This window comes from Oncorhynchus mykiss, chromosome 15 (assembly GCF_057628025.1).
Source record: "Oncorhynchus mykiss isolate SJ-2025 chromosome 15, ASM5762802v1, whole genome shotgun sequence".
NCBI classification, from domain to species: domain Eukaryota; kingdom Metazoa; phylum Chordata; class Actinopteri; order Salmoniformes; family Salmonidae; genus Oncorhynchus; species Oncorhynchus mykiss.
In genome coordinates this window covers 77,337,367-77,351,476 of record NC_143036.1, presented here as the reverse complement: position 1 = coordinate 77,351,476, position 14,110 = coordinate 77,337,367, and the positions used below count along the sequence as shown (strand labels likewise).

At 44.0% G+C, this 14,110-nt stretch overlaps 1 protein-coding gene across 1 annotated transcript in view; it reads left to right on the top strand.

Annotated features, from left to right (window-relative positions):
* The window catches only part of ptprb (protein tyrosine phosphatase receptor type b), a 97,389-nt gene that overhangs the window by 62,448 nt on the left and 20,831 nt on the right, over nt 1–14,110 (top strand). The window contains exons 18-22 of the mRNA XM_090201279.1: nt 3,446–3,589; nt 3,846–4,122; nt 4,351–4,457; nt 9,944–10,049; nt 10,592–10,672. Of these exons, the coding sequence (XP_090057405.1) occupies nt 3,446–3,589; nt 3,846–4,122; nt 4,351–4,457; nt 9,944–10,049; nt 10,592–10,672 (715 nt within the window). The remainder of the gene's footprint in view (nt 1–3,445; nt 3,590–3,845; nt 4,123–4,350; nt 4,458–9,943; nt 10,050–10,591; nt 10,673–14,110) is intronic.

The following is a 14,110-nucleotide window of genomic DNA, read 5'->3' as shown; positions in this document are numbered from 1 at the left end:
TGAGTAATGTGATGCCTCTGCCTTTGGTTAAACATTTGGCATTTGTCTCAGTACAGTTTTGAGTAAAGGTTAGTGAGCGTTTGCTCTTGTTAAGTTAAACTTTAATGAGTTTAGACTCCACAGAAGTCTCTAACTTATAAGTTGTAACTACTTCAAATAAGGTGACGAGCTACTTTAAATATTTTAGGATTTTATGAAAGATTTGTTTTGAGATTAGCTTGAAGTTTTAAAAGGTTTTATCATCCTACACTTTTAAAGTCCTCTGGTAATCGTACTTGATCATCTCGCAGATTTAAAGGTGCTATTTTAGTTTACCTTCTATGCCAATGTAATACGAGGACTGAGGAAAATGAACACAAGTTGAAATTATGTTGAAATATTGCTGATGTTTCAATTAGGCGACTTTCTGTATCTACAGAAACTGACGGAACGTACTGTTGGTGAAAAAGTCACACAGTACTCACTTATAGCTTTGTATTCCAGTTCTGCCAAAATGATTTATTGAAAAAGATAGGGCTAGAGAGAAAGAGAGAGGGAGAAAGAGAGAGCGAGAGAGGAGCCAGAGAGAGCGAGAGAGGAGCCAGAGAGAGGGAGAGAGGAGAGATGAGAGAGAGAGAGAGAGAGAGAGAGAGAGAGAGAGATACCAGAGAGATAGAGAGTGAGAGAGAGAGGGGCCAGAGAGAGAGAGTGAGAGAGAGAGTGAGAGAGAGAGGGGCCAGAGAGAGAGAGTGAGAGAGAGGGGCCAGAGAGAGAGAGTGAGGGGCCAGAGAGAGAGAGAGAGAGGGGAGAGAGAGAGAGAGAGAGAGGGGCCAGAGAGAGAGAGAGAGAGGGGAGAGAGAGAGAGAGAGGGGAGAGAGAGAGAGAGAGAGAGAGAGAGAGAGAGAGACAGGGGCCAGAGAGAGTGAGAGAGAGGAGCCGCCAGAGAGAGAGAGAGTGAGAGAGAGGGGCCAGAGAGAGAGAGAGAGAGAGAGGGGAGAGAGAGAGAGGGGAGCCAGAGAGAGAGAGAGGGGCGAGAGAGAGAGAGAGAGGGGCCAGAGAGAGAGAGAGAGAGAGGAGCCAGAGAGAGAGAGAGAGGAGCCAGGGAGGGAGAGATTATTTATTTATTATTTATTTTCCCTTTTGTACTTTAACCATTTGTACATTGTTACAACACTGTATATATACATAATGACATTTGTAATGTCTTTAATCTTTTGAAACTTCTGTATATTATCTACTTCATTTGCTTTGGCAATGTTAACATATGTTTCCCATGCCAATAAAGCCCCTTGAATCAATAATGCCAAAGATATGCCCTCTGGAGTGGCTAAGTGCACGCTACCAAATGGTCAATATCAGCTGCCAAAGTGACAATACCATTATCAGATGAGAGAGGAAGGCTATAGTAGCAAGAACACTTCCTGTGGTCTGTCATTGCTCATACAACTGCACCAAAGGCCCCTCTAGAAGACTGTGTGAATCCCGAAAGGCCCCCCTATTCACTAATAAGGCTCTGGTCTAAAGTAATGCACTATATAGGGAATAGGGCTCAGGTCTAAAGTAGTGCACTATATAGGGAATAGGGCTCCGGTCTAAAGTAGTGCACTATATAGGGAATAGGGCTCTGGTCTAAAACAGTGCACTATATAGGGAATAGGGCTCTGGTCTAAAACAGTGCACTATATAGGGAATATGGCTCTGGTCAAAAGTAGTGCACTATATAGGGAATAGGGCTCATTCTGGTCTATTCCAGACGCAGCCCCTGAGATTAAAACACTAGTTGGAAGTAGACAGGAGATAGGAAGACATCTGATGTCATCTAAAGTGGACAGGAGCAGGGTGAAGTCCATAGGGGAGCATTGTGGAAGCAAGACATCCCTGTTAGCGGGTGCTAACTAGCCTGACTGTGGCTCTGCTGCCCCCCTACGGAAGCTGCAGCCTCAGCAACACATTTAAATAAAGATATCCTGAAATAGCTCAGAACACCTGGGAGAGCAGCAAAGAGAGAGAGAGTGGAGAGGGTGAGGGAGGGAGGGAGAGAATGATGGAGACGACACAGAGGGGGGTGATGAGAGGAATGAGAGCAGAAAAGAGAGATAGAGAGAGAGATTTAGAGAAATAGGCTGCTAGGCCAACTCAAATCCTCTCCCCTAGGGGGATGGAAATGCCAGGGATTTGTGTTTCTTTTTTCCGGAGGGAGGGAAGGAGGGAGGCAGGGAGGACGACATCATCATAACCAACAGAACATAATTAGATCAGTGGAGACGGTGCCATATTAACTAACACAGCCTCCAGATGGCCTCAATGGATGAGACCAGGCATGCGTGTTCTCTCTTTCTCTCTCTCTCTCTCTTTCTCTCTCCCTCTCTCTCTCTCTCTCTCTCTCTCTCTCTCTCTCTCTCTCTATATATATATATCTTGATCTGTCTCCTCTCCCTCTCTCTTTCTCTCTCTCTCTATCTCTCACTCTCTATCTCTCTCTCTCTCTCTCTCCCTCTCTCTCCCTCTCTCTTTCTCTCTCTCTCTCTCTCTCTCTCTCTCTCTCTCTATATCTTGATCTGTCTCCTCTCGCTCTCAATCTCTTTCTCCTCTATCTTTCTCCTCTCTACCTCTATCTCTCCCTCTCTCTTTGTCTCTCTCTCTCTCTCTCTCTCTCTCTCTCTCTCTCTCTCTCTCTCTCTCTCTCTCTCCCTCTCTCTTTGTCTCTCTCTCTGTCTCTCTCCCTCCTCTCTGTGAGTGGACAGATTTACTAGTGCCATTCACAGCGTGGTTTATAAGGAGGCAATGAGCTTTCACACTTCTGTCAAGAGCCCTGCTGTTTCACTGTCTAACTGTACAACGAGACGAGCAGATACAAACTGAGAGAGAGAGAGAGAGAGAGAGAGAGAGAGAGAGAGACACAGAGACACAGAGACACAGAGACAGAGAGACAGAGACAGAGACAGAGACAAAGAGAGAGAGAGGCTTAAAGAGGACCTGGTTGTCCAGAGAATCCAGAGACCACATATTGTGGATGGGAAGAAATGGGACCAATCCAATTACAATCTGTCTCACTGCTAATCAACCAAAGAAACAATACAATATAACCTTGTCTGAGCTGGGCCTGATATAGAGATTCAGTGGCATACACACAAATGCTGGAAAAGCAGTAGGAGTGTGATTCTGGGTGTGAACGGGGCCTATTGTCAAGTCAATCATTATTTGTCCCATAACAGGGGAAATTGAGTTAGCAGTTTTGATATGTAATCGATGTGATAGGAGATGTATGACACAAGAGGAGACACATGACAGCATATTTCTAGAACAAGGATGGCCAACCCTCCCCTGCAGAGATACTGGGTGTGCAGGCTTTTAGTTCCAGCCCTGCTCTTACACATCTGGTTCAGCCAATCAAAGTCTGGATTATTTGACAGACACACCCCTTGAACCAATCGCCTGTCTTTTTTTTTTTTTTTTACCCCTTTAGGCCCGCCCCCTACCACAATACGGGTCAATGAGAGGGCGGTACGCATCACCCCCTCCACCATTTTGTTCAAGTTCAACTGCAGCTGGTTCAGCGACGTCAACGGAGCCGTCAGGTTCTTCACTGTCATCGTGGCTGAGTCCAATGGTAAAGGTTCCTCTCTATTTACAGCTTTCTCAGTACGGCTCAATATATTTTCTACACAATTTCCTTTCTTACTTTAACATCATGTTGGACATGTCTGATAATGATGCTGATGAAATCAAATACATTTGAATTTGAAAAACTTGTAAAATGTAATTGATGAGGAAGTGAACGAGAGTTTTTTTAAGGGAGAGCTGAAGGGGATTTAGTACACTTTTGAATCCATCCAACTTTATTACTCACTCTTGACCCGTCACAGACAATGAAGTCCTGCAGACAGAGCAGCTCCACCCTCTACCTTCCTTCCAGGACTACAGAACCAACAGCTCCGTGCGGGCCTACCAGACAGGCTACTTTCCCAGTGGCTGTGCCCAGGAACAGGGAATGGGAGCTGGGCATGTGTTTGAGGTCAACCTGGGGGCGGGGCTGGATCGCCTGGGAGGGCCTTGTGATTCAGAGGAGGATGATGATAACGATCACAGCAGTGATCTCTACCACTTCTGTGATGGGCCTCTCAAGCCTAAGACTCCCTACAGGTAAACAATAATATGGCCCCACACAAACCAAACACTTTATCTAGGTTTGAATTACTTAAAAAAAAAACACCCATCCTAATCAAGTCTTACAGGTCATACTAACCCTTGACCTTGTCTAAGAGGGCAAAATAAGGCAGTATATTATAGCCATTTATGCTCACCAGGGAAATAATTTGATGTAAGTTGATACTAATGGAAGTCAATGGCTGTTCTCTGTTCTCTGTGCAGAATCAGTGTCCGTGCCTTCACTCAGCTGTTTGACGAAGACCACAGAGAGTTCCCCCAACCTCTCTACAGGGACACCTTCCTGTCTCCACCCATCAGGACACAAGCAGGTGAGCTTTACCTCTGATCCTGGCCCTCTCTTCCCCCTCTCCTTCCCTCTCTCTCCATTACTCTGATACTTCCTGTCTCCACCCATCAGGACACAAGCAGGTCAAGCCACACTATATACCCTCTACCGCTGACCCTCATCCTCTAATCTCTCTCCCTCTCTCTCTCACCCTCTCGCTCCCACTCTCTCTCCCTTTCTTTCTCTCTCCCATCCTTCTCTCTCTCCACCCCCCCATTTTCTCTCTCTCTCTCTCTCTCTCTCTCTCTCTCTCTCTCTCTCTCTCTCTCCACCCCCCTCCATTTCTTTCTCTCTCTCTCTCTCTCTCTCTCTCTCTCCTTCTTGATGTCTGAAAAAAGTAATTAATCTTAACAAGACATCCTGTATAATAAAATACATCTCTGACCTTTCCAACCTGTTCTAAGTTTACATGCAGGTGCACCGATTAAATGTGGCCAATGCACTGCCAAAGTATTCAGACCCCTTGACCTTTTCCACATGTTGTTACGTTACAGCCGTATTCTAAAATGGATGAAATAGTTTTTTTCACAGAAATATGACATTTACATAAGTATTCAGTCCCTTTACTCAGTGCTTTGTTGGAACACCGTTGGCAACGATTACAGACTTGAGTCTTCTTGGGTATGATGCTACAAGCTTGGCACACCTGTATTTGGGGAGTTTCTCCAATTCTTCTCTGTAGATCCTCTCAAGATCTGTCAGGTTGGATGGAGAGTGTCGCTGCACATCTATTTTCAAGTCTGGGCTCTGGCTGGGCCACTCAAGGACATTCAGAGACTTGTCCCAAAGCCACTCCTGCGTTGTCTTGGCCTTGTGCTTAGGGTCGTTGTTGGAAGGTAAACCTTTGCCCCAGTCTGAGGTCCTGAGCGCTCTGGAGCAGGTTTTCATCAAGGATCTCTCTGCACTTTGCTCCGTTCATCTTTCCCTCAATCCTGACTAGTCTCCCAGTTCCTGCTGCTGAAAAACATCCCCACACATGCTGCAACCACAATGCTTCACTGTAGGGATGGTGGCAGGTTTCCTCCAGACGTGATGCTTGGCATTCAGGCCAAATAGTTCAATATTGGTTTCATCAGCAGAGAATCTTGTTTCTCATGGTATGAGAGTCCTTTAGGTGCCTTTTGTCAAATTCCAAGTGGCTGTCATGTGTCTTTTACAGAGGAGTGGCTTCCGTCTGGCCACTCTACCATAAAGGCCTGATTGGTGGAGTGCTGCAGAGATGGTTGTCTTACTGGAAGGTTCTCCCATCTCCACAGAGAAACTCTGGAGCTCTGTCAGAGTGACCATAGGGTTCTTGGTCATCTCCCTGACCAAGGCCCTTCTCCCCCGATCGCTCAGTGGCGAGGCGACAACCTCTAGGAAGAGTCTTGGTGATTCCAAACTTCTTCCATTTAAGAATGATGGAGGCCACTGTGTTCTCGGGGACCTTCAATGCTGCAGAAATATTTTGGTGCCCTTCCCCAGAGCTGTGCCTCGACACAATCCTGTCTCGAAGCTCTACTGACAATTCCTTTGACCTCATGGCTTGGTTTTTGCTCTGACATGCACTGTCAACTGTGGGACCTGATATAGACAGACGTGTGCCTTTCCAAATCATGTCCAATCAATTGAATTTACACCAGGTGGACTCCAATCAAGTTGCAGATACATCTCAAGGATGATTCAGGGGAACAGGATGCACCTGAGCTCAATTTCGAGTTTAATAGCAAAGGGTCTGAATACTTATGTAAATAAGCTATTTCTGTTTTTGTGTTTTTATACATTTGCCAACATTTCTAAAAACCTGTTTTCGCTTTGTCATTATGGGATATTGTGTTTAGATTGATGATGGAAACAAACATTTTATACATTTTAGAACAAGGCTGCGTAACGTAACAACATGTGGGAAAAGTCAAGGGGTCTGAATGCTTTCAGAAAACACTGTACACTGGTAGTAACATTACACCTATTACAACAGTGAGATTGTGTTGTGTTCAAGTACTCTCGTCCATTGATTTAGACATTCAACCCTGCAGTGCTATCTAAGAATATAGTGCTTTAATCTCCTGCTCAAATGATTCCTATTTCTCACTCACCTCCGCTCTGTCTTTGACATTGATCCATCAAATATAGTACCAGTATTATGGAGAAAATTAAAACAACTCGCTCTGCTCCCCCGATTCCAATAAAAGATTGGGGAAGGGCCACAAAAGTTTTGATCGAGGAGACTAACTAGTAGTCACAGTAAGGGATTTTACTGCTATAGTCACAGTAAGGGGTTTATTACTATAGTCACTGTCACAGTAAGGAGTTTATTACTATAGTCACTGTCACAGTAAGGAGTTTACTACTATAGTCACTGTCACAGTAAGGGGTTTATTACTACAGTCACTGTCACAGTAAGGGTTTTACTACTATAGTCACAGTAAGGGGTTTATTACTATAGTCACAGTAAGGGGTTTATTACTATAGTCACTCTAAGGGGTTTATTACTATAGTCACTGTCACAGTAAGGAGTTTACTACTATAGTCACTGTCACAGTAAGGAGTTTACTACTATAGTCACTGTCACAGTAAGGGGTTTAACTACTATAGTCACAGTAAGGAGTTTACTACTATAGTCACAGTAAGGGGTTTACTACTATAGTCACTGTCACAGTAAGGGGTTTACTACTATAGTCACAGTAAGGGGTTTACTACTATAGTCACTGTCACAGTAAGGGGTTTACTACTATAGTCACTGTCACAGTAAGGAGTTTAACTACTATAGTCACAGTAAGGGGTTTATTACTATAGTCACAGTAAGGAGTTTAACTACTATAGTCACAGTAAGGGGTTTAACTACTATAGTCACAGTAAGGAGTTTAACTACTATAGTCACAGTAAGGAGTTTAACTACTATAGTCACAGTAAGGGGTTTAACTACTATAGTCACAGTAAGGAGTTTAACTACTATAGTCACAGTAAGGAGTTTAACTACTATAGTCACAGTAAGGGGTTTACTACTATAGTCACAGTAAGGGGTTTATTACTATAGTCACAGTAAGGGGTTTACTACTATGGTCACAGTAAGGGGTTTAACTACTATAGTCACTGTCACAGTAAGGGGTTTAACTACTATAGTCACTGTCACAGTAAGGAGTTTAACTACTATAGTCACAGTAAGGGGTTTAACTACTATAGTCACTGTCACAGTAAGGAGTTTATTACTATAGTCACAGTAAGGAGTTTAACTACTATAGTCACAGTAAGGGGTTTAACTACTATAGTCACTGTCACAGTAAGGAGTTTATTACTATAGTCACAGTAAGGAGTTTAACTACTATAGTCACAGTAAGGAGTTTAACTACTATAGTCACTGTCACAGTAAGGGGTTTATTACTATAGTCACTGTCACAGTAAGGAGTTTATTACTATAGTCACAGTAAGGAGTTTAACTACTATAGTCACAGTAAGGAGTTTAACTACTATAGTCACAGTAAGGGGTTTAACTACTATAGTCACAGTAAGGAGTTTAACTACTATAGTCACAGTAAGGAGTTTAACTACTATAGTCACAGTAAGGGGTTTAACTACTATAGTCACTGTCACAGTAAGGAGTTTAACTACTATAGTCACAGTAAGGGGTTTAACTACTATAGTCACAGTAAGGAGTTTAACTACTATAGTCACAGTAAGGGGTTTAACTACTATAGTCACAGTAAGGAGTTTAACTACTATAGTCACAGTAAGGGGTTTATTACTATAGTCACAGTAAGGGGTTTAACTACTATAGTCACTGTCACAGTAAGGAGTTTACTACTATAGTCACAGTAAGGAGTTTAACTACTATAGTCACAGTAAGGGGTTTATTACTATAGTCACAGTAAGGAGTTTAACTACTATAGTCACAGTAAGGGGTTTATTACTATAGTCACAGTAAGGAGTTTAACTACTATAGTCACAGTAAGGAGTTTATTACTATAGTCACAGTAAGGAGTTTAACTACTATAGTCACAGTAAGGGGTTTACTACTATAGTCACTGTCACTGTAAGGGGTTTAACTACTATAGTCACAGTAAGGAGTTTAACTACTATAGTCACAGTAAGGAGTTTATTACTATAGTCACAGTAAGGAGTTTAACTACTATAGTCACAGTAAGGAGTTTAACTACTATAGTCACAGTAAGGGGTTTACTACTATAGTCACAGTAAGGAGTTTAACTACTATAGTCACAGTAAGGGGTTTACTACTATAGTCACAGTAAGGAGTTTAACTACTATAGTCACAGTAAGGGGTTTAACTACTATAGTCACAGTAAGGGGTTTACTACTATAGTCACAGTAAGGAGTTTACTACTATAGTCACAGTAAGGGGTTTTACTACTATAGTCACTGTAAGGAGTTTAACTACTATAGTCACAGTAAGGAGTTTAACTACTATAGTCACAGTAAGGGGTTTTACTACTATAGTCACAGTAAGGAGTTTAACTACTATAGTCACAGTAAGGAGTTTAACTACTATAGTCACAGTAAGGAGTTTACTACTATAGTCACAGTAAGGGGTTTTACTACTATAGTCACTGTAAGGAGTTTAACTACTATAGTCACAGTAAGGAGTTTAACTACTATAGTCACAGTAAGGAGTTTAACTACTATAGTCACAGTAAGGGGTTTAACTACTATAGTCACAGTAAGGGGTTTAACTACTATAGTCACAGTAAGGGGTTTAACTACTATAGTCACAGTAAGGAGTTTAACTACTATAGTCACAGTAAGGGGTTTAACTACTATAGTCACAGTAAGGGGTTTACTACTATAGTCACTGTCACAGTAAGGGGTTTAACTACTATAGTCACAGTAAGGGGTTTACTACTATAGTCACAGTAAGGAGTTTAACTACTATAGTCACAGTAAGGAGTTTAACTACTATAGTCACAGTAAGGAGTTTATTACTATAGTCACAGTAAGGAGTTTAACTACTATAGTCACAGTAAGGGGTTTACTACTATAGTCACAGTAAGGAGTTTACTACTATAGTCACAGTAAGGGGTTTAACTACTATAGTCACAGTAAGGGGTTTACTACTATAGTCACAGTAAGGAGTTTACTACTATAGTCACAGTAAGGGGTTTAACTACTATAGTCACAGTAAGGAGTTTAACTACTATAGTCACAGTAAGGAGTTTAACTACTATAGTCACAGTAAGGGGTTTACTACTATAGTCACAGTAAGGGGTTTAACTACTATAGTCACAGTAAGGGGTTTAACTACTATAGTCACAGTAAGGGGTTTACTACTATAGTCACTGTCACAGTAAGGAGTTTAACTACTATAGTCACAGTAAGGGGTTTATTACTATAGTCACTGTCACAGTAAGGAGTTTAACTACTATAGTCACAGTAAGGGGTTTATTACTATAGTCACTGTCACAGTAAGGGGTTTACTACTATAGTCACAGTAAGGGGTTTTATTCATGGCTGTTTGTGTGTTATTGTTTTCTCTCCCAGAGCCCCTCAGCGGAGTCATCGAGGGCATCAGCGCCGGAATGTTCCTGATCGGAATGTTGATCGCCGTCGTCTCCCTCCTCGTCTACAGGCAGAGAGTCCGTAAAGTGTGAGTGTCTAGCCTGGGACTGGGATGTTTCACCTTGCCTGAGACCTGAAGACCTGCGTTACCTCTCTGGGATAATGCCTAGGCTTTAGCTCAGTGGGTTAACACAGTTTGACACTCCTTTGGGGACACGAAACAAAAATAACGCTGGAACTCACATGTAGATGCATATTTTCATGTGTCTTGAACTATTAGACAGTAAATAATGTTTCTGTTTGTTATTCATACAGGAAGTAAGCTGCAGCTCTAATGATCGGAATCCTCAAACTCAGTCTACCAATGATGTCTAACCTTATTGTAGAGTCCAGAACCTATCATGTGTCACGCTAACGACTGTGTAATTAGGAATTATGTATAAATGACTGAAGAATGAGTAATTTGCTGCTGGACAGACAGTACTGTAGTGCGTGCCTGTGCGTGTTTGTGTGTGTTGTGCGCTGTGCATTGTGCTACCCATTCGGGCAAATCTAATACAATTTTACAAATTGGGTTAAAAAAAGATATCGATTTATAGTTGAATTGATTGCATGGTTGTGTGTACACAGGGCAGTACAGGAGAGCCCAGTGGTACGGATGAGCATGTGGAAGCAGGGGCCCACATCAGGGATGTACGTTGGAGTCAGAAGGTGAGACACATGTAACAGTATAACTTTAGACCGTGCCCTCTAACTTTAGACCGTGCCCTCGCCCATACCCGGGCGCGAATCAACAACAGTCACCCACGAAGCATCGTTACCCATCGCTCCACAAAAGCCACGGCCCTTGCAGACAGCAAGGGGAACCACTACTTCAAGGTCTCAGAGCAAGTGAAGTCACCGATTGAAACGCTATTTAGCGCGCACCACCGCTAACTAAGCTAGCTATTTCACATCCGTTACACCTGGAATCCAGAATCCGTTGGAGTCAGAAGGTGAGACACACAGAATCCTTTTTCTCTTTATACGCTTCCCCTTGGTGACGTCATCCGCAATCGTAACGTTCAGGTTCTCTGGTAGGTGGAAAACACGCAGGTCTATTTACCAATCAGACCCAGTGACCAAACTAGCATAGCTACCCTTCACCGGTGACCAAGCTAGCGTAGCTACCCTTCACCAATGACTAACCTAGCATAGCTACCCTTCACCAGTGACCAAGCTAGCATAGCTACCCTTCACCAATGACCAAGCTAGCATAGCTACCCTTCACCAGTGACCAAGCCAGTGTAGCTACCCTTATCCAGTGACCAAGCTAGCGTAGCTACCCTTATCCAGTGACCAAGCTAGCGTAGCTACCCTTATCCAGGGACCAAGCTAGCATAGCTACCCTTATCCAGGGACCAAGCTAGCATAGCTACCCTTCACCAATGACTAACCTAGCATAGCTACCCTTCACCAATGACCAAGCTAGCATAGCTACCCTTCACCAATGACTAACCTAGCATAGCTACCCTTCACCAGTGACCAAGCTAGCGAAGCTACCCTTATCCAGTGACCAAGCTAGCATAGCTACCCTTCACCAGTGACCAAGCCAGTGTAGCTACCCTTATCCAGTGACCAATCTAGCTAATGTCAAGTCTTTTATCTCAGCCACTGATTTGGAGAAACTTCTACATGCTTGTATTGCCTCATGCCCAGATTACTGTAACTCTCTGTGTGCATGTGCCAGTCCGAAATCACCCCAGTTAGTTCAAATCGCTGCAGGTCGGCTTTTAACAGGCACCAAGAAATGGAGCCATATCACACCTCATCTAGTTTCTCTGAACTAGCTACCAGTCACTTTTAGAATAGATAGCAACCTTGTATTAATCACGTTTTAAAGGCTAGGTTTGGTTTATCCCCAGCCTATATCTCTGATCATCCATCTCCCTATGAGCCAGGACACAACCTGAGATCATCTGGCATGGCACTGTTGACCATTCATCTCCCTATGAGCCAGGACACAGCCTGAGATCATCTGGCAGGGCACTGTTGACCATTCATCTCCCTATGAGCCAGGACACAGCCTGAGATCCTCTGGCAGGGCACTGTTGACCATTCATCTCCCTATGAGCCAGGACACAACCTGAGATCATCTGGCATGGCACTGTTGACCATTAATCTCCCCATGAGCCAGGACACAGCCTGAGATCATCTGGCATGGTACTGTTGACCATTCCAAAGTCCAGGTTGAAAACAATTTGCAATTAGGGCCCCTAGACTTTGGAAAGGTCTGCAAGAGGAGATCAGGCTGCAGATTCAGTGTCTCTTTATATGCCTGCTGAGGACATGTTTATAAAGATGATTTTAATATCTAATTTCAACGTCTGATTTTAATGTCCGATTTCAACGTCTGATTTCAACGTCTGATTTCAACGTCTGATTTTAATGTCTGATTTCAATGTCTGAATCATAAAGAGTTGTTCATTACAACTGTACGCTCCTTGAGTTTAGAAGCACCTAGAGACCAACTTGTCTTCATGTGTAATTGCATTGTAGTGAAGATTATAGGGAAGACATTACTTGAGACTGAAGGAGTGACAAGCAAATACTGAAGTCACTTCCTCCCTCCTAGTCCTTCCAACGAGTGACTGTCAGAGAAAAGAGATCACAAAGAGCACTGCTGAAATAAACATGACTTAAAACCAGTGATTGACATGGGGATCAGAGCAGAGAGAAGGACTAGCAGTTCATTGATTTGACATGTAATGACAGAATGAGGCCATCTCCATCCTTCCCTCTCTCCATCCTTCCCTCTCTCCATCCTTCCCTCTCTCCATCCCTCTATCCTTCCATCTCTCCATCCTTCCCTCTCTCCATCCTTCCATCTCTCCATCCCTCCATCCTTCCATCTCTCCATCCTTCCCTCTCTCCATCCTTCCATCTCTCCATCCTTCCCTCTCTCCATCCTTCCATCTCTCCATCCCTCCATCCTTCCATCTCTCCATCCTTCCCTCTCTCCATCCTTCCCTCTCTCCATCCTGCCATCTCTCCATCCTTCCATCTCTCCATCCTTCCATCTCTCCATCCTTCCATCCCTCTATCCTTCCATCTCTCCATCCTTCCCTCTCTCCATCCTTCCCTCTCTCCATCCTGCCATCTCTCCATCCTTCCCTCTCTCCATCCTTCCCTCTCTCCATCCTTCCATCTCTCCATCCCTCCATCCTTCCATCTCTCCATCCTTCTCTCTTTCCATCTCTCCATCCTTCCCTCTCTCCATCCTTCCCTCTCTCCATCCTTCCATCTCTCCATCCCTCCATCCTTCCATCTCTCCATCCTTCCCTCTCTCCATCCTTCCATCTCTCCATCCCTCCATCCTTCCATCTCTCCATCCTTCCCTCTCTCCATCCTTCCCTCTCTCCATCCTTCCATCTCTCCATCCTTCCATCTCTCCATCCTTCCATCTCTCCATCCTTCCATCTCTCCATCCTTCCATCTCTCCATCCTTCCCTCTCTCCATCCTTCCCTCTCTCCATCCCTCCATCCTTCCATCTCTCCATCCTTCCCTCTTTCCATCTCTCCATCCTTCCCTCTTTCCATCTCTCCATCCCTCCATCCTTCCATCTCTCCATCCTTCCCTCTCTCCATCCTTCCCTCTCTCCATCCTTCCATCTCTCCATCCTTCCATCTCTCCATCCTTCCCTCTCTCATCCTTCCATCTCTCCATCTCTCCATCCTTCCCTCTCTCCACCCTTCTCTCTCTCCATCCTTCCCTCTCTCCATCCTTCTCTCTCTCCTCTCGTCACTTCTCCTCTGATGCCATCCAATGTTTTTTCTGTCCATCGTCACACTGACTCGCAGGGAACCTTAATCAGTATGAGTGAAGGGACAGAGAGAGATGTCATTCTCCCTGTCTCTAAAAATAGATGTGTGTGTGTGTGTACATGCGCTCATGTGTGCATGCGTGTGGGTTTGTGCTGAAATAATGGATGCAATCATCCACTAGGTTGTTGCAGATCGATAACAGGAAGGGGTTTAAACCACTCTGTTCTGTTGGTGAATAACCATCATTGATCCCTGGGTTTTCACTCACCAGCCAGCAGGCCTTGACACAGGGGAGGGACAACCATCATTGATCCCTGGGCTGTCACTCATCAGTCAGCAGGCCTT